Here is a 26,991-nt window from a genome sequence, read left to right on the forward strand (position 1 = left end):
GGTTTGCAATGAACTTCCCATAGTATTTACCAGGAACGACCGGAGCTCAGTGGTGTTCTTTGGGGTTGGAGCCTCTTTAATAACTCGAACCTCATCTTCGACCAGGTGTAGATCCTCCGTGTCCATCCTGTAACCTGAGTAAGTCACCGCTCCAGTGCAAACACACACTTGTTCCTCTTTGGCCTGCCGTCTGCTTGGGAAAACTGCTGGAGCACTTTGTGCATGTTGTCCATATGCTCCTTCTCTGTGGTGCCTGTGATGAGCATGTCATCCAGATAGACAGCCACCTTGGCAGGCCCTGGAAGATATTCTCTATTACCCGCTGGAAAAGTGCCGGGGCTGATGAAACTTCAAACGGGATTAGTATTTATGGTTGCAAATTTCCTTGTCTGCAGGTCTAGCTCCAACTGTAAATAAATGTGGCTCATGTCGAGCTCCGTGAAGTAACATCCAGTCAATTTTGCGTTCAAATCCTCCATACCTAGCATTGGGTAGCAGTCCAAGCGTGAAGCTCTGTTCATGGTGAGCTTGAAATCTCCACAACGTCGGACAGATTTGTCGGGCTTCATTACCGGCACAACAGGTGTGGCCCATTCCGCAAACTGCCCAGGGTCTATGACCCTCAGATCCTGCAGGTGCTGAAGCTCCGTATCAATCTTGGCAAGCAATGCATAAGGGACAGGCCTCGCCCGAAGATACCAGGGCTGAGTCTCAGGATCCAATAGACATGGGCCTTGGCCCCCTTTATCCTGCCCAGACCCTCCTGGAACACTTCAGGGAATTTGCCCATCCAAGAAACGTACTACCAGGTGAAAAGGGGGACTCGCAACTAGTCACATCCCATAAAATTGGCCCCGGTCCCTGTACCATAACCAAGGGAAGACACACTGACTGCTGCCCCTGCGTTACCATCGTCACGGTGGTTCCCACGGTATTCAAAAACTCACCAGTATAGGTCGCTAACCTCGCTTTGGTGTCACAGGATGTCAGCGGCATGAACCCTGTATGGAGTCGTCAAAACGTGCGATGTTTCCATAATGGAGATGGCAGCTTAAGTGTCAATTTCCATTATCGCGGGGGCGACCACTGACCTGTAACGTGACCCAAATCAGTGCTACCTTCGGGGCCATTGTGCAGTTCAGCTGCATTAAACAGTCCTCATCTGCGGGGTTCACGGGCAAGGCTCTGGTTCACGGTTATCCTCACGAGTCCTCCAACCACACATTTGGCAATGTGGCCAGCTCTCTCCTCCATCCTCGGGGGAGCAATCCCACCGGTCCGCGGTAGCTCCCGCGATCCTGACCCAGCTGCAGCACTGCCTCGGGTTGCTACCCTTTCGGAGGAGGTCTGGTCAGACCGGCACTGCCATAGAATTATAGAATCCCTACAATGCAGAAGGAGGCCAATTGGCCCATTGGGTGCAAACCTAGCCTCTGAAAGAGCACCCTAACTAGGCCCACTCCCCTGCCAACCCTGTAACCTCAGATCCCCCCCCTAACCTTTTAGATACTGTGGGGCAATGTAGCATGGCCATACCACCTAACCTGCACATCTTTGGACTGTGGGAGGAAACCGGAGCACCCGGAGGAAACCCACGCACACACGGGGAGAACGTGCAGACTCCGCACAGACAGTCACCTGAGGCCAGGATCGAACCTGGGTCTTCAGTGCCGTGAGACAGCAGTGCTAACCACTGCGCCTCCATGCTGCCCCCTCCACGAGTCCTATAGGCTGATCATCAATGATTTTCCCATGGTCCTCATGCGGGTTATAACAGTTACGTAAGTTATATTTGTATTTCTGGGTGTTCGGAATAAGATATGGTTTTATGTTTCAACTTAATTTATATTTCTGCAGTTGAGTGTTAAGGGAACTGATGTGTTGGGTGCTCTGGATCCGTGGAACACATACAGGCCACCAACACTTAAAATAGTGCAACACTATTTTATTAAGTTTGAAACTGTTGAACATACTTTCACTGTGGGTTAACACGATGTTAGATTAAACTAAAGACCTCTGCCTGTCCGAACCAGTCTATGCACTCAGCACATGGTGAGGATCTGTGCTGTAAGCTGTAAGCTCTGTCCTTGTAGGAGGCTGCATCCCGAATGAGCGGGAACTCTGATGCCCCCTGTCTTTATAGTGAGTGTGCTCTAACTGGTGATTGGCTGCGGTGTTGTGTGTGTTGATTGGTCTTGCTGTGTGTCCATCAGTGTGTGTGTATCTGCACCATGATATACTGGTGTATATTATGACAGAAACTGGAGTTTTAGTTTCACTTTAAAAGATGTATGCATTTTAATTAAGTTTTATGACTCTAAAGCAAACACAGGGTATAAAGAACTGGGCTGTTGTGAAGTGACAGGGGGGCAACAGGGGGTCAGAAAGCAGTTTGAGGTTCAGTTGGTGACTATGCTTTCAGGTAAAGGGAACAATTTAAGTTTCTCTCTAGCTGGACATGCTAACAGATTGTTGAGAAAAATAAGTTTAAAAATCTTCGATGAGTTGCTCTAAAGTTAAAGTAATATTGAATGGTGAGTCCTAGATTTCACGGGAGATACCAAGTTATCAGAAATCTACTGGGAGAGGAAAATGCCAGGAACCGGTCTTAAAAGAAGACACTTGAGTCTAGGAATGAGAAGAAGAATCTTACAACAGATCCTGTTCAGTGATGTTAAAAGTGAGGAGCCGAGACTCCAAGCTAAAAGATAGGGCTGAAAGTTGAAAACCTGGGATGATGTAGGCTTCAGAGAAGTCAGAGATCCAAGAAGACCCAAAGATTGGTGATTCCTCACCACGGGTCGAAGAAGCAGTGGTGTTTTGTTGGCATATCTGGGTATCTGAGAGATTACGTGGAAGGTGAAGCTTGAGTACACATGGAGCTCCAGAGCAGGGAATTATCCGAAGGAGAGGTTGAAACCCTGGAGGTGGATCCTTGGTGGAGACATCCGAGAGAAAGCATTGTTTGAGAGAAGATTCAAAGAGCGTTCTTCGAGAGCGGAGATTTAAAACCCTTGTGTGAAATGTAGAATTCCAGTGAGACCAGTTGGTTCACAGTGTGACAAACATGTGACAAGTTGATGAGAAATTCACTGAAGTTGTTTTGGGTGGTATCTGTCACTTGGTTTCAAAGTGTGAGGTGCAAACCACATTCCACCTATTGGCTTACGTGGACTGTGAACTTACTGTGAACATCAGAGTATAAGTTAGATTTTGTAACTTGGGTTATCCTTACAAATCTGCACATATCTATAAAGGTATAGTGGGTCTGAAGGAGCAGTGTATTATCATTCATCTTTTCTTGTTTAATAAATATTTTGGTCGTGATCTAACCAAATTGTAACAGAGTCCTGTGACAAGTGCGTTTAGCCAGAACTCCTCAGTGTAGGAAGAGATCGGGACACCCCAACACAACCCCAAACTCCCCCAAAACCCCAACTCACCTATAAGGTGGTCCCAGGTTCCCCCTTCCGCACTCCACTTCACAAGCGCAGGGCACCCCCAGGAAAAATGCCCCCCTGGCACCTTGGCAGTGCCAGCCTAGCAGTGCCACTTGAGCACCTTGGCAGTGCCAATATGCCACATGGATGGCACTGCCAGGTTGGCAGTGACAGGGTGCAAGGCTGGCAGTGTCAAGGTGCCACCCTGACCAGACGGCAACCACCTGGGAGCCTCCAATCTCCTGGGGGACCCCCCCCAAGTGCCATTCCGTCTGGTCACTGTTTGTGGGCATCAGCACTGAACAGCATTCGCCCAAGGTCTTTGAGGCGAAAGGGCTAGATCCCAGGGCCTTGGTAGATCCGGCGGGTGCATATTAGAGAAAGACTAGTTGTCTCGCTCTAAAATGAAGATTTCCAGATAGTGATCCTGCCCACAATGGGCGGAATTCAGATCGCAGCACCTCGCGAGATCACGTTAGTTCTCGTGAGGCATGGCCAGCTGGGTAGATCCCGGAAGAGGGATCTCCCGGCATCTACCAACAATGCCACCTTTCACATGTAACGCGACTAATAGATTGCGCCCTTTATCCATTTGTTGAAGTACATCAGCAGATTTCTGCTCTGTGGAGCAGAAACCCTCCACATTTCTGAAACAAAAATTAAACGTTAGGACCTATCAAATCAGAATCCACCCTGGGATCTTACTTGTCCAATAGTAACACCATCTGGGATCATAACAGCACCAATACCGAACTGACCTCCAACCTTTCTACCAATATAGGTTTCTGGACTGTTAGGAATTGGCAAATACTGGCCCCAACAGGTCATCCAGTAAACAGGAGTGAAAAGGAGTGTCAGCGAGCCCAAATAATTCCCTTGGATTGGATTGAATTTGTTTATTGTCCCGTGTACCGAGGTACAGTGAAAAGTATTTTTCTGCGAGCAGCTCAACAGATCATTAAGTACATGGGAAGAAAAGGGAAGAAAAGAAAATACATAATAGGGCAACACAAGGTGTACAATGTAACTACATAAGCATCGGCATCGGATGAAGCATACAGGGTGTAGGGTTAATGAGGTCAGTCCATAAGAGGGTCATTTAGGAGTCTGGTAACAGCGGGGAAGAAGTTGTTTTTGAGTCTGTTCGTGCGTGTTCTCGGACTTTTATATCTCCTGCCCAACGGACAATTAATTACTGAGGAAATAGTCGTTTCATTTTCATATTTGAAGATTAGGCCATTTCTCTTTCAATGATAATGTCTTAATTTGTTAAACACGAAGCCTGTAGAAGTGTTTGACAATTGACAATCTTTTGTTCAAGATCTAGGTTGTGGAAAGGACAAGGAGAAATTTATTGCTGCCATTGTCTCATTTCCTTTTTGTAAATTGAGCATCATATCGCGCCATTTATCGCCGTGTTCCCTCACTGAGTTTTTAAACTACATTTACAGTTTTGAACCCTGATCCCATTCCACATGATTTCTTAGGAATCCTCCTGCCTCATGACATGATTGACTTCAATTCATTGCGGCAAATCATTCAGTGAGGGGTTTCAATCAGGAATCTACGTGGGCTGGCTTCGGATAGTGACACGTGGTGATTAGGTGCACAAGAAAGAATAATAGTCGCAAAAAAAAAAAAAAAACCTGACTTCTGACTTTGGCACAGATGAAAGTTTTCCTCTATCGTGCACTTCCCAATCCCGGTATGGGGAGAAAACGCAGGTTGGCAATACTCATAATGCCCGGAGGATGATTTTTAAGGAGGAAGCTAATTAGGTGGTAGCCTCTGGGAGTAGTGTCCAATTAAGGAGAGTGGGTGTGCGGCTAGGAGGCACTTCAGCACTGACACCATTGGAGATGGGAACTGTTGGTATAGGCAGGAGAAAGAGAGGGCGCCTCAAAATCAGTGACACCCTTCGCAGAGCTTTTACACATTGTCATGTGAGAGTACCGTTAGGAAATGGGTGTTTATAAATGGGTATGTATATAAATATCTGTAGTGAGAGCACCTTTAAGAAATGGGTGTTTATTACTGCAGTGATGTGAGAGAGTGGGTGGAGCTGGGCTGTCCGTCAGCTTTTTACTTTCGTTTTAGGCTGTTTGCTGCCGGGTGTGTTTTAATTTCATTTTCAGTGTTGGAGCTGAAGCCAGACAGAGCAGGTGTACTGTTGATCTCTCTGCCATGAAAAGAATTTGGTGAATCCAGAATTATAAATGTTCTCCGTAGTGAATGCAAACCTAATGTGCTTCTGTTAAAAGATGTTTCTTTTGTCTTCTGGATGTTGTTTAGGAAGTTATTACGCATTACTTCGTGTTGTATTCTTTGGGGGTTGTATTTGAATTAATGGTTGCTAAGATGTTCACTGTATGTTTAAAAAGGTTAACTTGAGTTCATAGAATAAACATTGTTTTGCTTTAAAAAATACTTTTCCATTTCTGCTCTACCTGTAGAGTGGGCCGTGTGCTCCCCAAACCACAATCTATTAAAAGTTGTGGGTGAGGTGAACTCCACGATACACTTTGGGGTTCTCTAAACCCTGGCCCATAACAACATGCTTAAATTCAGAAAAGCCATGGTCGCCGGCAGGAGGCCTTGTGGCTCAGTGGGTAACGTGCCTGAAGCTCCACCTTCAATTCCCACCCAGGACTTGATGACCAAAGTAAGGTGGGCTCATAACCCGACCAAACAGGTTGAGCATCAACCTGCAAATCCATCCAATGTGCCAATGGCAGGCGGTAAGAGTGGGAGAGCGTCCTGGTCAGCCACGGGGTGGCAAGAACACTGGAACCTCCACCAATCACTGTCCATGGCTCCAGCCCACTACATAAGTGCCTGTTGCCACGGCAACTCAGACTCCCTGAGTGAATTGTACCACACCATCACCACAGCTGTAAGGCTGTCATCATTGGGGGTGGGTGCGGAGAGCGTTGCTCTGCACGATCGGCAGAAGACGCAGCTGTGGCCCTAAGGCTAAGGTGGGTTTGGAGGTTGGGATTTCCCAGCTGAATGGAGCACTCGCCCCCATGGTCTGGCGTCAGAAGGCCGCCCCCCCCCCCCCCCCCCCCCCCCCCCGCCCCCTTGAATCCCTTGGCGGTGCTTTGGCCTCATTAGGGGACCGGCAGATGGATTAGAAAATTCCAGTCGGGGTTTGCAATGTGGTGTGAATTGACCTAATAAACTCTCTCCGGTGTGAGGGTGGGTGGGCATCATCCACCTCAACTCCCCCCCCCCCGCTGCCATTACCTCATGAGGTCCAAGGACAGGGAATAATAAGTAACGGACACCCGGACATCCATTCATTCACTGCAGGCCAGGAGCTTCAGTCTAGCTGTCCTTCAAGACTCTATCAACGAGAATGTAGCAGATCAGATAACGAGTGGGCCCATGATTCAGTGAATACTCCCTGGAGCTTCTCCCCCAGGTTGCCCACCAAGGCAGGAAGCGCTGTTTCCCAGAGATGGATGCAGGAGACCCTCTGACTATGGCAGCCTAGACGGAGGTCGCAGCGGAGGTTAGCGCCTTTGGAGCCCGCCAAAGAACTACCCAGCAATGCCGGAAGAGGATGAACGATCTGCTGCGCTCCGCAAGGGTAAGTGGCACTATCTACTCACTGCAAACTGGTACTATTGAAGCCTCAGGCAGTGTAAGTGTGCAAGTGCACAGGGATGTCAGACAGGAGGTTGAATTGCAGGATTCAGCAGCAGCTGGGACATCTGCACTGAATGCGTGCCAGACACTTAATTCTCTTAATCTTCTCGAAGTCGCAGGACATCCTGCTTGCTAATCACCTACAGGGGAAGGCTCAGCAGCTGACACAGGCGATGCAAGTTCCTAAGCTGCTCCTGCACCCATTGGGATGGCAGCAATCGTTCTGTCTGCCTGCAGGACAAGACCGCCCAGAATAAGTGGGAGTGATCCCAGACAAGATGCAGCATTCCAGGCAATAGTGTCCTCATCCCGTATGAGAAGCAGACCACCAAAATAGCCAGAGACGAGCAGGGCTGTGCCGGTTCTGAAGGTGAGGCAGGGCTCCCAGGGAGCCAGTGAGGATGCCTGCAGTTTGCAGTTGTAAGCTACGCCCACAGATTAACACATTGGTGTCATAATATACACCAGTATATCACGGTGCAGACACACATTGATGGACACACAGTGGGACCAATCAACATAGACAACATCGCAGCCAATCACCAGTGAGAGCACACGTACTATAAAGACAGGGGGCATCAGAGTTCCCGCTTACTCGAGTAGCAGCTAGCTAGGAGGACAGAGCTCACAGCCTGCAACACAGACATTCACCATGTGCTGAGTGCATCGACTGGTTAGGACAAGGCAAAGGTCTTTATCATAGATTATCATAGAATTTACAGTGCAGAAGGAGGCCATTCGGCCCATCGAGTCTGCACCGGCTCTTGGAAAGAGCACCCTACCCAAGGTCAACACCGCCACCTTATCCCCATAACCCAGTAACCCCATAACCCAGTAACCCCACCCAACACTAAGGGCAATTTTTGGACACTAAGGGCAATTTATCATGGCCAATCCACCTAACCTGCACATCTTTGGACTGTGGGAGGAAACCGGAGCACCCGGAGGAAACCCACGCACACACGGGGAGGATGTGTAGACTCCGCACAGACAGTGACCCAAGCTGGAATCGAACCTGGGACCCTGGAGCTGTGAAGCAATTGTGCTATCCACAAGGCTACCGTGCTGCCCTTTAATTAAAGCTAGTATCGTATCAACCCACAGTCTGAGTATGCTTAAACAGTTAATGGTTTAATAAAATAGTGTTGCACTATTTCAAGTGTTATGTGATCCAGAACACCCAACTCGTCAATTGGTTTAATGAAGGAGCCAGCTTCGGCACCCACAAAATCTTACTTTTCTCTGTCCCACCAGCTAGAAAGAGAGTTGCCCACAACACAGACCACCCACAGCTCCATCTGCAACCCCCACTCTGAGGGCAGTGTCTCAGAAACGTCAGACGATGCAATCAACGTGGCGTTCGACAGCACAGTTACACTCATCTCGGCGGGTCCACGTTCTAGAGTAGTGTCGGAGTCACAATCTGGTGGGCACACCGTTGGCCCGCGTCGCCAGTTGGCGGAGTAAGTGACAGCCGAGATCCCGGACACTCAGAGGGCTGCTGGGTATCAGGCCCCTGCTCGGATCCATGTGGATAATGAGCCTCTGGACTCAGCCCTAAGAGGAATGATGGAGATGCAGAGACATCTACACTGTCTTCTAAAAAACAGAGGCTTCCCTCCATGTCAGGAGCAAGCTGTGGTTGACACGTCAAATCATTAATGGTCTTTCTTAGTGATTTGTCATTTTGAGCTAACATGCAGGTCTGTACGTAAGGAGGCAAGGGACAAATTAACCTTGATGCAAGAGGGATTTGAGTGTAGCATTTAAGAGGCATATGCGTGTGTGTGTGTGTAGTTGACTCAGGTTTTTGCCAGACCTCACATGGAGATTTGTTTGGCCTGCTCAACTCAAGGGCTGCAGTGGACCAAATTGGACATTATTGAAGTCCATGAGGAGGGAGAGGGTAGAATGTGTTGGTGTACTGGACCGTGAGGCGGTACATGTGAAACACCAGCAGCTCTCACAGGGACCATGCAGGAAAGATGTTTCCCTTGGCTGGGGTGCCCACAATGACGGATCATAGTCTCGCAATAATGCTAAGACCATCTAGGACTGAGACTTGTAGGGGTCTCTGCGATTGGAGGGTCCGTCAGTAATGTACCGTGCAGGATAGGCACTCCCTGTGAGCAATCTCCAAAGTAACCTCATAACCGTTCGTCATTATAAAGAGTAACCTCCCACCCACACCCAGCCAAAGGTTCCCCAAGCCCAACAGCACCCCTCCACCTCACATCACTGCACGCTCACATTCCCATGCTGCCTCTCTCCCCACCTCAGCCGGTCTGCATTCCTTACAGGGACATCTTCCCACCCTGGCCCCGACAATCTGTATTCCTTCCCGAGAGCGGACCCCCCCCCCCCCACTTCCACCTTTTGCCTGCCTCCCGTGTCCGGCATCACCCCACCCTACTGCCCCTCCGCCTGCGCCCCGTGTCCGGCCCTCACTCTACCCTACAGCCCCTTCGCCTGCATCCCTTGTCCGGCCATCACTCTACCCTACTCCCCCTTCGCCTGCGTCCCGTGTCCAGCCCTCACTCTACCCTACTCCCCCTTCGCCTGCGTCCCGTGTCCAGCCCTCACTCTACCCTACTTCCCCTTCGCCTGTGTCCCGTGTCGGGCCCTCACCCCACCCTACTGCCCCTTCACCTGCGTCCCTTGTCCGGCCCTCACTCTACCCTACTGCCTCTTCACCTGTGTCCCTTGTCCGGCCCTCACTCTACCCTACTGCCCCTTCGCCTGCGCCCCGTGTCCGCCCCTCACTCTACCCTACTGCCCCTTCACCTGCGATCCGTATCCAGTCCTCACTCTACCCAACTGCCCCTTCACGTGCGCCCCGTTTCCAGCTTCACGCCACCCTACTGCCCCTTCGCCTGCGTTCCTTGTCCGGCCCACACCCCACCCTACTGCCCCTTCGCCTGTATCCATTGTCCGGCCCTCACCCACCCAACTGCCCCTTCACCTGCGCCCCGTTTCCGGCCTTCACTCCACCCTATTGCCCCTTCGCCTGTGTCCCATGTCCAGCCCTCACTCTACCCTACTGCCCTACGCCTGTGTCCCGTGACCAGCCCTCACTCTACCCTACTGCTCCTTCGCCTGTGTCCCGTGTCCATCCCTCACTCCACCCTACTGCCCCTTCGCCTGTGTCCCGTGTCCGGCCCTCACTCTACCCTACTGCCCCTTCGCCTGTGTCCCGTGTCCGGCCCTCACTCTACCCTACTGCCCTACGCCTGTGTCCCGTGACCAGCCCTCACTCCACCCTACTGCCCCTTCACCTGCACCCAGTGTCCGGCCCTCATTCTACCCTACTGCCCCTTCACCTGCACCCAGTGTCCGGCCCTCACTCTACCCTACTGCCCCTTCGCCTGTATCCCGTGTCCGGCCCTCACTCTACCCTACTGCCCCCTCGCCTGCGTCCCGTGTCCAGCCCTCACTCTACCCTACTGCCTCTTCACCTGTGTCCCTTGTCCGGCCCTCACTCTACCCTACTGCCCCTTCGCCTGCGCCCCATGTCCGGCCCTCACTCTACCCTACTGCCCCTTCGCTTGTGCCCCGTGTCCGGCCCTTACTCTACCCTACTGCCCCTTCGCCTGCGTCCCGTGTCCAGCCCTCACTCTACCCTACTGCCCCTTCTCCTGTGTCCCGTGTCCGGCCCTCACTCTACCCTACTGCCCCTTCGCCTGTGTCCCATGACCGGCCCTCACTCTACCCTACTGCCCCTTCGCCTGCGCCCCGTGTCGATCCCTCACTCTACCCTACTGCCCCTTCGCCTGCGCCCCGTGTCCGGCCCTCACTCTACCCTACTGCCCCTTCGCCTGCTTCCCTTGTCCAGCCCTCACTCTACCCTACTGCCCCTTCGCCTGCGCCCCGTGTCGATCCCTCACTCTACCCTACTGCCCCTTCGCCTGCGCCCCGTGTATGGCCCTCACTCTACCCTATTGCTCCTTCTCCTGCGTCCCTTGTCCAGCCCTCACTTTTCCCTACTGCCCCTTTGCCTGTGTCCCATGTCCGGCCCTCACTCTAACCTACTGCCCCTTCTCCTACGTCCCCTATCCAGCCCTCACTCTACCCTACTGCCCCTTCTCCTGCATCCCGTGTCCGGCCCTCACTCTCCCCCACCTCCTCTTCAACCCTTAGCCTGTCTGCTCTGACCAGCATTCATGTAGCTTGTCCTACTGGCACCCAATGCCAGTCAAGTTGAGTGTGGTTCCCAAGAAGATCAAAGCAGCGTCTCCTCACCTCAAAGTCACAGAAGCAGTCAAGCCAATTCTATGCAGTTGGAATGTCAGTATTCCCATTTCTGACTCGAAGTGAGACTGATTCTGGCGAGCTGACCTTTGAATGATCCTGCACGAGATGATAATGGATGCAAATGGGCTTCCTGACATTGTTCGGCGGGAAGCTCAACCCATCTGCAAGATTCCGAGAACAGAATTCCCAAAGTTCGTTCCGGGCGTCAGATTTTTTATTTTGCCTCGCCCCAACACCCCGCCCGCCAGGTTTCCTGCTGCTGGCGGAATGGGGAGATTCCGCCCCAGGAATCCTGCATTGGGTATCCAGCCCGTATGGCCTCGATACACATTGACCTTATCAACTGAGCCAACGACAGGGTCTGAAATGCTCCCCCCTCCATTATTATTGTTTCTCATCAACCTTTAGTCTGCGGCTATCCGTGTTAGGAGACAGTGATGGGGAAGGGAGGCAATGCTACCCATCGCTGGCATTCAGCAGTCCCGATTTAAGCCAAGCACAAATCAATTGAGATGCACATTTATAACCTCCTTTCATACTCTCCAGGCATCCCGGAAACCTATCTTTAAAAATTTAGAGCACCCAATTCTTTTTTCCAATTAAGGGGCAACTTAGCGTGGCCAATCCACTTCCCCTGCACATCTTTGGGTTGTGGGGGAGAAACCCACGCACACACGGGGAGAATGTGTAAACTCCACGCGGACAGTGACCCGGGATCGAACGCGGGTCCTCAGCGCCGTGAGGCAGCAGTGCTAACCACTGCACCACCGTGCCGCCCGGGCAGGAAGTAGAGTTGAGGCCACAGTAAGATCAACCATGGTCTTATTGAATGACAAAGTAGACTTGTGGGGGCGAATGACCTACTTCTCTAAGTTGCCCCTTCATTGGAAAACAAGAGAATTGGGTACACTAAATTTATAAAAATAAAAAAAAACTCTACTTTCCTGTCTGCCCACATAACCTTTGACTCCCCTGTAGATCAGGGATGGGCAACCTAGGCTGGTCAGTGCCCCTCCTTCATCTCAGTGGGCTGCAAATTGGAGTCGGGTATCTAACCATGACTCCAGGAATAAGATTGAGTACATTTAATACTTACTGAATATTTCATAAGGAGTTATAGAAAACACTTAATCATTCATAGAACTGTCATCAGCTTCAAATGGTAAAAACACAAGGAATATTTTTGACTTGACTGGACACACAGGACTTTACTTATACAACAGAATTCCTACAGTGCAGAAGGGGATCATTCGGTCCATCGAGTCTGCACCAACCCTCCCAAAGAGCACCCTACATAGGCCCACCCTGCTGCCCTATCCCCACAACCCCACCTAACCTGCACAACTTTGGACTGTGGGAGGAAACCGGAGCACCCGGAGGAAACCCACGCAGACACGGGGAGAGGGTGCAGACTCCACGCAGGCAGTCACCCGAGGCCGGAATTGAACCCGGGTCCCTGGAGCTGTGAGACAGCAGTGCTAACCACTGTGCCACCTCACCGCCAGCAGGAACAAAACTACGCAGACGGTAACAAGTGGAATCTGCCCGGGCTTCAGGCTGCCCACCACTGCTGTCAATCAAAAATCTGTCTACCTCTCACCTAATTGCATTCATTGATCCAACTTTCACGTCTCTCTGGGGTTGAGAATTCCAAAAACCAACCACTCTCTTCGAGATGAAATTCCTCCTCCAGTGGGAGACCCCTTTGGGCGGGATGCTCTGTTTCTGAGACTAAGTGTTGACGCCGACGCAGGATTTGTGGGCTTTCACAACAGCAAAACTGGCGCCAAACCTGGATCGATTCAGCGACTGTGGGAGGGGTTAGCACCAGCACCACGTGGAACACAATCGATTCCAAAGGAAAACGGTGCGGGATTCGCTGGGTCTGTGAGTGACACTCGGGAGGCTGACAAGCTGCAGCCGCGCAGACACATTACACTCCCCACACACACTCATCCCACCCAACAAGATGGCACTGGTTGTACTGGAGCGCGCCCATACAGCTAATGGGTCAGCTGGGGCGGGGAACACCTGGGGCGGGGCGGGGGGGGGGGGGGGGACCCATATGGCCCGTGGCCCTAAGTTCACAGTGGGCTGTTAGCAGAGTTCGCAGCTGCGTGGCTGTCTTGCCGGCTGCGGCAATGGTGTTCCGTGCCCGTCCACCCCGACCCCACAGCCCACCATCTGGCCACCCCCCGCTACTCCCCCCGGCACTGGCAGACGCCCCCCGGTCAGCGGCACAACTGTCAGCAAACTATGGTGATGTTGGACACTTTCCGTACCCCCCCCGCTCTCTCCCTCAGCAGCCACGTTGCCGGTTTCACGATTTTTGAAAGCACAAGTGAACCGCGTCGTCGGCAACTCAGCCAATCGGAGGAGGAGAATTGCGGAGGCCCCCGGAGCACACAGGGTCGGGCCCGCTATTGCTATACAAACGGTGTTTACTGTACGTGCTTTCCGGAACACATTAGCGCCACTGTCGAGGTGACGGAGCATTGCGATTTGGAGTCAAATCGGCGCCCGACGCGATTTTGCCGCCGGAACCTATTCTTCGCTATTTCGCCGCCAGCCAACGTGGAATCCCACCCCTTATTTAAACTGCGCCCCCCCCCCCCCCAAGTTCTAGATTCCCCTTCCGGGGGGAAACATCCTCTCAGCATCTACCCAGGCACGCCCCCTCACATCCTTATATATGTTTCAATGAGATCAGTTTCCATCCTCTGAAGCCCCTGTGAGTATATCTGCTCAACCTTTCCTCACAAGACAATCCCTCAATCCCAGGAATCAGTCCAGTGGATTTTCTCTGAACTGCTTCCAATGCAAGCTACATCCCTCCTTAATTAATGATACTGAAAGAATAGCAATACGCCAGGTGTGATCTCACCAATGGCCAGCTGCTAGAGTCTTTGTTTTGTCAGCACAATTTCCCTGAGTTCAGTCAAAGCAGCAGAAATGCCCACGGAATTTTAAGTACGAGTTGGGTCAAGTGTAAATCGAGTTTCTGTCGTCTTTAAAGCTTGTTTAAGCACATTGCGGCAGAAGTCAAACCCTAGCACCGTCAAACACGTATCTAAGCAACAAGTGTGCACGTTTCCAACATTAAACTCTTTTTATGTGACAAGGTACTAACTAACAGGAACCATTTAAACACTTTAAATATTAAAACATATTTAATTTATTAACTGATGAGCACACATCAATGAAACTGGTAGATTTTGCTGAGTAGTGAAACATTGTTGAAGCTTTTTATCTTGCACTCACCAGGACAAATGCAAGAATACAAAATTTTAAACAATCATAACATTTTATGCTACAGGAGAAGGGTGCGTTGATTGGTTGGTAAGCGGACTCTGATTGGCCAGGTTGGTGCCATGAGGAAAGCAAAGGGGAACTGTAGGCTCTCCAAGTCCCAGTTACTTCACAGCGCCAGGGAGCCGGGTTCGATTCCCGGCTTGGGTCACTGTTTGTGCGGAGTCTGCACGTTCTCCCCGTGTCTGCGTGGGTTTCCTCTGGGTGCTCCAGTTTCCTCCCACAAGTCCTGAAAGACATGCTGTTAGGTGAATTGGACATTCAGAATTCTCCTTCAGTGTACCCAAACAGGCACCGGAGTGTGGCGACGAGGGGATTTTCACAGTATCTTCATTGCACTGTTAATGTAAGCCTACTTGTGACACTAATAAAGATTATTATTATTAATTCAAATACCTCTAAGTCAGCATTTCACCTAATCAGAGTCGACTTGCCAACCAATCAGCATCTTTTTCATTTGCAGTATAAATTGTTGTGCTTGTTTGAAATTTGGTATTCTTGTGTTTGACCTGATGGGTGTAAGATGAAAAGCTTCAAACAAGGTGTCTCGCTTTTCAGCATTAATCAATAAATGTTCTATATAATTTTTTGGAAGCCATTTTTAATTATTTTAAATCAGGTTACTCACAGATGCTGGACTGGAAACTTTTTAAAAATGTTTATTCTTTTGTGATAAACTCATTTGGAGCTGGGTTGAAAAACTGCACTCTTAAACCTATGAAGGAGTATTTCAACGCAAGAGAAAAAATAAACGGCTACATTTGATTACGCAACCCGATTACATAGGATCATGGCAGATTTTACATTTGCAACTATGGAAACTAGTTGGGTGGAAATTTGAAGTTCAATTTCATTCTGGACAAAATAGCGCAAATTCAAGCAAAAGATGTGCCCGGATTGCTGATTGTGACAATGCATAAACTGCAGCCCCGGTTGTCTCCAATATCCATACATATCAAAGGTACAGTATTTCCTGGAGCTCTCTTATTACACCATCTATTGATTAGAAGTGCAGCATGCCAAAGGAGAAAAATAGAACAAAAGCTAGCTTGGAGGTTAAGTATGTGCTTACCTGAGGCAACTTGTGGCCAAGTCTTTGTTTCAATCACAATGGAAGAAGCAGTTGGCACAGGCAGGGCCTCTTGCGCCGTATTCGTTAAGCTTCGCTCTGTAGCCACTGTTGTAGCTTTTATTATGCTTTCAACTCCTTCAGGCTCAATGACAGGTAGAATATCAAGTTGCTGGCTGGAGAGATTTATACCCATTGCTTCTGTAGCTGTGCTTTTCAAGAACTGTTTCCCCAAGAATTCCCAGTCAGTGTCGAGCTCATTTTCAACCATTGGCTCCAACCCCAATGGGGGCAACTCATTGGATTCACCAATAACAACAACGTCCGACTTTACCTCTTTAGACAGTGAACTCATAGTAACGACTTGTGTTTTTAACCCATCAAAGTCAATGGAAGCCCCAAGGGTTGAAATGTCAGGGGAGATTCTGTTCAGAGTAATGGACGCTGGCGTTGCTGTTGGGTCTTTTTCTCTTTGAGAAGTTGGGTCTTGCGTTGTAGTTGGTTTCTCGTTTGGACTTAGTCCACTGGTTGCAATTTCAGGTGACAAGAGAGTTGGACTTACTTGAATTAGGTCACGGGGGTTGTGAGATGCTTTCTCTTTTAGTCCCTCAAACGTCGTAACAACTATGTTCGCACCTCCGTCAAGAGCCATTCCCCTGGTCGAGTTAACAACTTGGTCGTCATTATAGCCCAGTCCACTTCCTTCATAACTGTTCAGCTCCTTTAACACATCAGTTAGATTATCTGAAGAGCTCCCATTGGTGGCCAGGGGAGGATTTTTACCAGTGAGCCTGAAGTTGTGTTCCTCTAGGTCAGCGGTGAGCAAAGAGGCATTTCCAGATGGTTCATACTGTTCTGAATCAGCTGTTGGGGGAAGTTGCTTCAGATGTTTCTGCACAGTCTGCTGCGTTACTGCGGGACTATGGGATGGCGGCTCCTCCACTTGCTTTGACAGCTCAGTGAATTCAGTCCCAGAGAGTAATGACCATTCTTTGAGTGACAACTTCCCTGAAATAGACCCGGCCGTGTTTGAACTTCTGTCTATTGCTTGCTCTGTGGGTTGTTTCGGTATCTGTAGCTCTGACTTTTCAAATGCAGGGATGTCTTCAAGATCTGCTCTTTGCTTTGAGGATAGCTGTACATCACGAGCTGGTTGGGGATTCAAAATAAGATGACAATGATTTAATTTCTGTAGGCTGAAGGAATAATGATGCACAAGACTGGAACATGTACCCCGATTACGTAAGTTGAGGAGGGATTTGGTAGGGTGAATGTAACCCCGGATGTTGCAAACTTGGCGGTTCCAGAGACACAGACAGTCAGTCCACCTTATTGGCCAGGCTACAGTTCCTTACATTTTCCATAGCTCCACCTGAGCCCAGCTAGGCAGTGGGATATCTGGCTGTTGAGTGGGCTGCTGGGAGTGGGGAGTTTCAACGGCAGAAGGCCATATACTCTCATCCTTGCCCCCTTGTGATGGGGGAAACAAGGACCTGAGCATGACTGGGGAATGGGAAGTGAGAAGGCCACCACCAAAGTTTCCTCCTGGGCCTACAGAGCCACCCGTGCTCCTCCTGGCCCACAGAGATATCTAATACACTTCTTGCCCCAGATCATTCACCTACAAGTCTGGCCTGGTTGGCGGTGAGGCATGGGGGCTGGTTGGGTTGTGATGGGGTGGGGTGGCTGGGGTTTCTATGACTATTGCCTTACTCTGGCCTCCAACTGAACTGGTAGCTCAGTTCCCAATGATGTGACCAGATCCCGAGCAACATGTTTAGAAAAGATCTCCATCGTCAGCTTGGGTTGGCTGTCCCATTTGTCTGTTCAATGAAGCAAGTTAACATTGGAGCACAGCAGGATCAGAGGGGATAGGTCACCACCCTCTTTTTAACTGACTTCTAACATGCCCCGTTTCTCCCCCCAGTCAGGCTGATGTTAGATTGAGACCCTGGCTGCTCTCGCAAATAGGCATCAAAGATCTTGTGGCAGTATTTTGAAGAAGAGCAGGGAATGAAGTCCTCCCTGATAATCTGGCCAATATCTATCCCTCAATCAACATCCAAAAAATGATCTAGTCATTATCACATCGCTGTTTGTGGGAGCTTGCTGTGCGCAAATCACCTGCGGCCTTTCCCATATTACAGACAGTTATTATACTTCAAAAGTGCTTCATTTGTGAGAAAGCACTGGGAGATGTCCAGTGGTCGTGAAAGGTTCTATATAAATGCACATCTTTTTTCTGAGTTTAAATGGCGTCGTCAGTATCTCCATATCAGCTCACTATCTAACACCCCCACCCCAACCACCATAGTGACCGTCAATGGCTTTAACGCAAATCAAATAGACTCTTCAGTGTAGTGAATCAAAACTGTAAATATAACTCCAAAAAACATCTCGAACGTCAACTCTGAAGGCACCTTTTCTCCAATTCCCTCCACTCCTCTCTCGGAGAAATTGTCTGGGATCCAGATTCATTATCTCGCTATTTCTACTTTTGTGACTTCTATGCAATGCTACAAACATAAGGAATCATTGCCAATTCAGTTATCTTTGGTATTTTTTTGGACCGTCAGGAAAACACAACCAGTTCAATGATGCCTGTGCGGGAAGAGTGTCAGACACTCTTACCCAGTCTGGTCCAGTCCCTGGTCTAGGCCCGCACCAACATGGTTGACTCTCAACTACCTTGAGGTCCAAAATAGTACACGTCAGTCGTTGATTCAACCTCTCAAAGCCCTGGCTTACACATCGTAAGAAAGTAAAAAAGTAGGAGTAGGCCATTCAGGCCACCGAACCTGCTCCGTCACTCAGTACGATGGTGGCTGACCTTAAGTTTCGACTCCACTTTCCCGCCCGCTCGCCACATTCCTTGGTTACCTGAGAGATGAGAAACCTGTCTACCCCAGCCGTAGATATATTCAATGATGGAGCACCCGCAGTCGTCTGCAACGGAGAATTCCAAAGATTCACAACCTTTAGAGTAAAGAAATCTCTTTCCACATCAGTCCTAAACAATCAGCCCCTTATCCTGAAACAGATTCACCAGAATGATACTGGGGCTGGATTGGGGGTGGGTGGGAGTAATTGAAAATTTCCAACACTCGAGTTTGTGGGATTTTTGTTGATAACTGCATTGCTTGTTATACTGACACTCAGAAACCAAAAGAACCTAAACTTAACTCTCACTCTGTGGTGAATCTGCTACGAGATGCTTGAAAGTAGGTAAAGGATAATGACAGAGGGTATGTTTGAGCTGTAATGACTCTCCACAGTGTAATGGACTGAGAGGCGTGGTAGTGTAATGGTTCTGGTTCTGTTACTGGACTAACAACGCAGTAGACCATTGAGTTCAAATCCAACCCCTCTTGACGGTCGCTTGATAATGTGAATTCAGAAGGAGAATGCCATTGTGGTAAAAGGAGGTATCAGTAACAATACAGATTGTCGCAAAATCTGAACTGAGTCTTTAACGGCTTTTAGGGAAGGAGATCTGCTGATATGGGCGGCAGGGAGGCGCAGTGGTTAGCAGTCAGTGTGGAGTTTGTATGTTCTCCCCGTGTCTGCGTGCGTTTCCTCCAGGTGTTCCGGTTTCCTCCCACAGTCCAAAGATGTGCAGGTTAGGTGGATTGGCCATGCTAATATTGCCTCTTGGTGTCCAAAGGTTAGGTGGGGTTATGGGGATAGAGCAAGGGAGGCCTAGGTAGAGTGCTCTTTCAGAGCAGACTCAATGGGACAAATGGCCTCCTTCTGCACTGTAGGGATTCTATGATTCTATGATATGACACTATTCCAATACCACTTTTAATTACCCTCTAAGGAGGGCTCACAAGCCATTCAGTCGAATGAAGCCACATCAAGGCAACTTGGGATTGGCAATACATGCCACATCTCAATTGAATTGATTTTTTTCCCCCCTTGGAATACTCAGGTTGACGAATGGTTGGTTGGTTGGAGTCCCGTTTATCAAGTAAAAAACTCAACAAGCCAGGGGCAGAACCTGAAGTGAGGAAGGGAAGTAAAAGCAAGCATGTGCAAGAAGAGACATGCAGTGAAGCAATTTCTGAAAATAGAAATGACTTTGCGATACTTCCTCAAGTTTGCAACTTCACATAAACCTCATTCACACATGAAGATGAGATTAGCGTGAAACAGGGAAACAAAACAAACAGCAATTCCAAGGATACGGAAATTACTGGGCATCACCAGAGTCGGAGAATTACATTTCACAAACTCCATGTGAACATGCGAAGAGGAGGTGTCATTCAGACCTCGAGTCAATGCAACTGTGGCTCATCTGCTTTTCATCTTCATTCACTCACCTTGCCTCCTGACACTTTCACACCCAGGTCCAGCAAAAATCTATTCATCTCAGATTTAAAACCACTAATTGGGCCAGCGTCTACTGTTCTTGGTGGGAGAGTGTTCCCCCACCTTTACCACCTTTTGCGTTTGCAAGCAACCCTCCTGCATAGCCTGGCTCTGTTGGTAGGTTGTGTTCCGTTGTCCTAGACTCACCAAAGGAAAAATTCCCTCCATTGTCAGTCACTACCTGATCAATTCCTACCTGGTTCAAGCCCTGAAAACTTCAATGAAATCACACCTTAAACTGCCATGTTCCTGCGAATATATGTCTAGTTTATGTCTTTTAGTGAGTCTTTTTTTAATCTCCTCCCCCTGGAACACTTGGTACGGGTGAATATATGCTGCACTCTCTCTAAGGTGCGGTGTCAAGAACTATACACAGGCTTCCAGATGTAGTCTAACCAGAAAACATATGAGCCATGATTGAATGGCAGAGCAGACTCGATGGGCCGAATGGCCTAATTCTGCTCCTATGTCTTATGGTTAGAACAGTGAACATTTCACTGGCCTTTTTGATGATACACGGCGTGGCAATCAGGAGACCAAATTTAAAATTGGAACTAGCAAGTGCTCCAGCTGTGATTACAAGATCCATTTAAACTGAATCATAGAACATCATAGCACAGAAGAAAGCCATTCAGCCCACTGTGCCTCAGCTAGCCCTTTGGTAGAGCTAGCCAATTGGCCCACTCCATTGCTTTGGTCCATTTAACGGACACCTACACCTATCATCTTCCAATAAACGCATCTAACTACTTTCCAATCAATGGTAGCCATGATGTGGAGATGCCGGTGTTGGACTGGGGTGAGCACAGTAAGAAGTCTTACAACACCAGGTTAAAGTCCAGCAGGTTTGTTTCAAATCACTAGCTTTCGGAGCACTGCTCCTTCTTCATTCACCTGATGAAGGAGCAGTGCTCCGAAAGCTAGTGATTTGAAACAAACCTGTTGGACTTTAACCTGGTGTTGTAAGACTTCTTACTGTACTTCCAATCAGTCAATTTTCATCGCCAGCAACTCATTCATGATTAAGAAACTGGCATCTTCCCTGTGGCACAGTCCTGCGCCTCGCACCCGGCACCAGTGTGTATCTGAAAGGATTTCTTTCTCACTAAGTTTCAAGACTGAAGAAACCCTGCTCCATTATTCACCCTTCATTGCTGATCAAACTCACCTCAGGCCTATTGCCGAACATTGCAGCTCTCAGTGACTCCTGGATGGAGCATCAAAATACTGGCTGCACTTTTTTTTTAGGGGCCTGAGATGAGAGATAGGGAAATAACGCAGATTATTTGATCAAATTCTATCCACAAGTTTGGAGAGAGGGAGAGTTACAGCGGCAAAGAGCGATAGAGTAGGGTAAAGGGGAAGTGAGAAATACGCCAAAACTGTTCACAGGAGACTGTAAAGGAGAATTTGCCACAATACTACCTGCACTAAACCAAAATTAGTTTTACATGCCATTTTTTTGATGGAGGGTGTAGGATGGACCTTTGCACTTTAAGGTAAGAGGCAATCTGAAATGAAAAATGAAAATCGCTTATTGTCACAAGTAGGCTTCAAATGAAGTTACTGTGAAAAGCCCCTAGTCGCCACATTCCGGCACCTGTTCGGGGAGGCTGGTACAGGAATCGAACCGTGCTGCTGGCCTGCCTGGGTCTGCTTGAAAAGCCAGTGTGCTAAATCAGCCCCACAATCTGATTGAGAGTTAACCCATAGATACATCACCTTAATTCTGGCATCTTGTCCATCCTTCATTTAAAAAGCTCCATCACTGGTGGCCATGCCTTTAGTTGGCCAAGCTCTAGAATACATCTCTCTGCCTCTCTACCTCGCTTACCACCTTTAAGACACTCCTCAAAACCTGTTGTAGGATGTGGGATATCACTGGCTCGGTCTTCTTGAATTTATCGTGGCCTTAAATGGACGAACTGAACTGCGTGTATTTAATAACTAAAAAACAACGGGCGGCACGGTGGCGCTGTGGTTAGCACTGCTGCCTCACGGCGCCGATGACCCGGGTTCTATCCCAGCCGCAGATTACTGTCCGTGTGGAGTTTGCACATTCGCCTCATGTCTGCAAGGGTCTCACCCCCACAAACCCAAAGATGTGCAGGGTAGGTAGATTGGAAAAAAAATGAACTGGGTACTCTAAATTTATTGAAACAAAATCTATGCACATATACACAGTAAAGGATTCAAGCTAGGAGCTGTCTCCGTGCTTGCTTGTACACACAGTTCTGTCCAACGCTGGACTCACTCCTAGGTGTGAATCATGTGTTCTTTTACTCAATATGTGTCAGACCCTTATATTCCAAAACCAATGTCTTTGACTAAGGTTTTGCTCATTTAACCTAACATCTCCTTATGAGCCTTGGTGTCATGTTTCGTTTTCTAATGCTGCTGTGAAGCGCCTTGGGATGGTTCATTGGGTTGAAGGCGCTATGTAAGTATTGGTGGTTTGAGTTGTTGTTGTAATGTAGGGCATGCGCCAGCCAATTTACACACAGCCAGTTCAGGCAAATAGCTACATTATCCTGGCCAAACGATATGCTTTATGAAGATGATTTCGGATAAGTATTGACAATGGCACGAGGGATGAACGCTCCGACTCTTCCTCGAAACAGTGCCGTGGAATACTCTACATCCACCAGGAAGGCCGGCTGAGGCCTCTGTTTAATATCTCTTCCATAAGACAGCATTGCCAACAGTGCTACACTCCCTCTGTACTGCACATGAGCACCGGCCTTGATTTCTCCTTTTGCACTCAACTTCTGGAGTGGAACTTGAGCTACAATCTCTTGACAACAGTGCTACAAACTGAGCTAAAGATGTATTGTAAAATCCTGAAGTCATGTACGAGTCAGCTGGTTGCAGCCATGGGGACGGTAGCGTAACATTTTGGGTGGGATTTTGCAGAGGGTGCAAACAATGAGAACCCCCCCCCCACCCCGGGGATGGGGCCAGATGATCCAGTCACCAGTCAATGGTAGGCCACCCCCGCCACTACAAACACGCCATGGAAGAGGGGGCATTTCATCCCACCTGTACCGTGTAGCCCTGCTTCTTTATGGCTTAGTTATTCTGAAGTTTCTTCCCCGTTCAACGTTTCTCTCGTGCAATCCCATATTCTTCTCTGCCCCAAATATATAGGATCATGCGCACTTATTCTCAATGTGTTGATATAAGAGTCTCTGCTAATCTAATCCATTCTTTCCCAGGGAATCCCAATATTATGCCCTCAGCTCCCCTCCAAGCCACTCACCATCCTGACTTGGAAATATATCGGCCGTTCCTTCACTGTCGTTGGGTCAAGATCCTGGAACTCCCTCTCTAACAGCACTGCGGGTGTACCTACACCACATGGACTTCAGCAGTGCAAGAAGGCGGCTCAGCAGCACCTTCGCAAGGGGCAATTAGGGGTGGGCAGTAAATATTGGCCGTGCCAGCGAAGCCCGTATCCCTTGAACGAATTAAAAAAAAGTTTTTTCCCGCTCCTACAATGTACAGTATTTCAAACGCAAACGTGGTCTATTATCCCCTTTTCTCTCCTAGTTTTCCTCCGCCTTGGTCGTGTCCTGCGCTATTAACCTTGGATCTTCACCGAGATGATACCTTCTCATGGAAGGGTGTCCCAGACACAGACAATGGAGCCTTGGATATCAGGAGCTGAGTTAGGATAAGAGTTAATTGTTCCATCATTTGCTTCTTTGTTCCTGTTAAATATCTTACATACTCCATTAAATTTCCACTGCGCAATCATTATTTAATTTGCATGATTAGATCAAATGAACAAGCTGACATAAAATATTTCATACTTGGTTTGAACTGCTGACAAATACTGAAGTAAAGTTATTGTGCATGAAAGTCAAATCTTCCAGAAGCCTCCCCTTCTTTCAATTTAATTTTCACCCTCCATGAGTCACTTGCCATCCAAAGGATTTGGCAAATTGCCTTCTTAAAGGATTTAAACAGTAGCATTTGGCGCTTCACTGGGGGCTCGGTGGGTAGCATCCTCCCTTTTGAATCAATAGGTTGTGGGTTCTGTGGTGATATGCATCACTGTATATACACAAGGGGTTAATGTAAATACACTACAACTAAGTAACCACTAGAGGGAGCACCAGAGATGTCATGACATGCAGACAGACAGCCAATGGGTCATTACAACAGGACACAACCAATGGGTAATCAGGACACCCAGAGGTGGCATTACCACAAGGGGGCACTTCACAACCCATATAAAAGGACAGGGCACACATGCTCTGCCTCTTTCCACAGACAGGCATCTAGAGAGGACATAAAACAGTACAGCACAGAACAGGCCATTCGGCCCTCGATGTTGTGCCGAACTTTGTCTGAAACCAAGGTCAAGCTATCCCACTCCCTGTCATTCTGGTGTGCTCCATGTACCTATCCAATAACCGCTTGAAAGTTCCTAAAGTGTCCAACTCCACTATCACAGCAGGCAGTCCATTCCACACCCTAACCGCTCTCTGAGTAAAGAACCTACCTCGGACATCCCTCCTATATCTCCCACCTTGAACCTTATAGTTATGCCCCCTTGTAACAGCTACATCCACCCGAGGAAATAGTCTCTGAGCGTCCACTCTATCTATCCCCCTCATCATCTTATAAACCTCTATTAAGTCGCTCCTTCACTCCAATGAGAAAAGCCCTAGCTCCCTCAACCTTTTCATCAGGGTTGATTCACAGCATCACACCCCAGCACATGGCTTAGAGCAGGCTGGTAAAGATAGACTGAGGTACTACAGTTAGATTAGCAGAGAGTCAAACTCATTTGAGAACTGTGCTAATAGTTCAATAAACACCGTGAACTCATTTCGTAGTCTGGCGCTTCCTTTGTCAAAGCATTCATCAAGGAAGGAGCTTATGCTACACAAAGCAGCAAAACACAACAGGTTCAAGCCCCACTCCAGAGATTCAAGTGCCTAATCCAGGCTAATACGCCCAGAGCAGTCCTGAAGGAATGCTGCACTGTTGGAGGTACGTTCTTTTGGGCAAGATGCTAAACTAACACCCCATCTGCACCCCTCAGGTGCATGTAAAAGACCCTCTGCCGCAACTTGATAAAAGAACAGGGAAGTTCTTCCCAGTTTCCTGGCCAATCTTTATCCCTCAACCAGGCTTACTAAAATAAATTCGCACAGTGCTGTCTGTGGGATCCTGCTGTGCATAAATGCTGCTGCATTTCCTAAATTACGACAGTGACTACACCTCAGAAACACCTGATTGGACGTGAAGTGCCTTGCGAGCTGCTGAGGTCATGAAAGGCACTACATAAATGTAAGTCTTTCTTTCTTCCGCCTCCCCATAGCTGGGAGGTGTGACTCTAGCTCCTCGGGAGCTCAATTGCAAAGCAGCGCCTCCCTCGGAAATCTGAGGGGATGGAATCTGAGGGCGTGAACCAATCAAGTTTGCGCCAGTGCCAAATCAGTCTTCCAAGGCACCAGGAAATTGTGGGCATGGTGCCAGCAGGTGAGAAGCAAGGACCTGCACCCTCCTGGCACCAACATGGAAGGTGGGCACCATGACACATTCACACAGCCAAACCTGCATGGCGTCACGGCACACTAAGCAAGCTGGTTAATTAAAATACTTCAAATTATTGTTCGGAGAACATTTCTGCCATTTATAATCCTCCTCGCCTCTGGGAATCAAAATCCTGCTTTGATTAAAAATTAGGCAGACAGAAAGATCAGCCGTGCCAATTAACAAACCCTTTGATCCATTGGTTGCGCTGACTCACTCGTGAATGTTCACACTGAATCTTGCCGGCAAGCTGTGTGGTGTCACGACCATCGGCAATATTCCCACCTCCTTCCCCCACTCCTGCTCTCTCCGGCACAACTGAACCAAGAGCTGATTTGCAACATGGATGAGGGATCATTGGGAGAGGGCGTCATGCCCCCACACATCGTTTCACCCCTGTCTCTCCTGGTTTGACGTCAACTCTAGTACATTGGACTCTGGCCTAGCAGATTCCGTTTTCAACGCCGGTCTCCACAGTGGATGTCTCTTCAACTCTCCCAAGGAAAACGAGGAAGAAACCTTTTCTGATCTGTGCTCAGTGTCCTATTGATAGGATGGGGAATCGGACGTGGGGTTCGGAAGGGCCTCCAGGAAAGAAGGATCAGGACAGGTAGATCATTCTGCTTGAACAGACGGGCGGCACAGTGGTTAGCACTGCTGCCTCACAGCGCCAGGGGCCCGGGTTCAATTCCGGCCTTGGGTCACTGTCTGCGTGGAGTTTGTATGTTCTCCCCGTATCTGCGTGGGTTTCCTCCGGGTGCTCCGGTTCCCTCCCACAGTCCAGAGATGTGCGGGTTAGGCGGACTGGCCGTGGTAAATTGCCCCTTTGTGTCCAGGGATGGGCAGGCGTAGATTATTGCGATAGGGCGGGGTGGACGGGGGGTGTGGACAAGGGTAGAGTGCTCTTTTGAAGGGTCGGTGCAGACTCTATGGGCCGAATAGCCTCCTTGTGCACTGAAGGAGTTCTGTGATTCTGGCTAAGTTCAGAGCCAGCGTTGGTGTTGCAGGAAAGAACTGAGAGGTTGCAGAACTGAGAACTGAGTTTCTCATCCATGGCCAGTCATACATTGGACGGCCAATTTTGAGAGAAGGATGAAGGAGTCAATCCCCTATTTGGGATTGGGGGGTGGGGGGGGAATGGAAAAACACTTCAAGCAAGAATCATTGTGGGTTGACCGTGAGAATCTCCCAGAGGCACTTGTCACAACAGTGTGACAACAGAGGCCATTGGAACGACGCTCCCACTGAGACATCCAATTTGAACCCTTTGGGAGTGGGAGGTGTGCTCTCTGGGGCAGCTTAGAGTTGGCAATTCTGGGTTGGATGCATTTCCAGAGGGTTTCATCACATAAT

The 26,991-nt window shown here is 49.0% G+C and overlaps 1 protein-coding gene across 4 annotated transcripts in view; it reads right to left on the reverse strand.

The window, feature by feature from the left end:
• Positions 1–26,991, reverse strand: part of ncanb (neurocan b) — a 263,481-nt gene that overhangs the window by 120,413 nt on the left and 116,077 nt on the right. For all 4 annotated transcript variants that reach the window (XM_072482254.1, XM_072482255.1, XM_072482256.1 and 1 more), the window contains one exon: positions 15,724–16,869. In XM_072482254.1, the coding sequence (XP_072338355.1) occupies positions 15,724–16,869 (1,146 nt within the window). The remainder of the gene's footprint in view (positions 1–15,723; positions 16,870–26,991) is intronic.

This window comes from Scyliorhinus torazame, chromosome 18 (assembly GCF_047496885.1).
Source record: "Scyliorhinus torazame isolate Kashiwa2021f chromosome 18, sScyTor2.1, whole genome shotgun sequence".
NCBI lineage: Eukaryota > Metazoa > Chordata > Chondrichthyes > Carcharhiniformes > Scyliorhinidae > Scyliorhinus > Scyliorhinus torazame.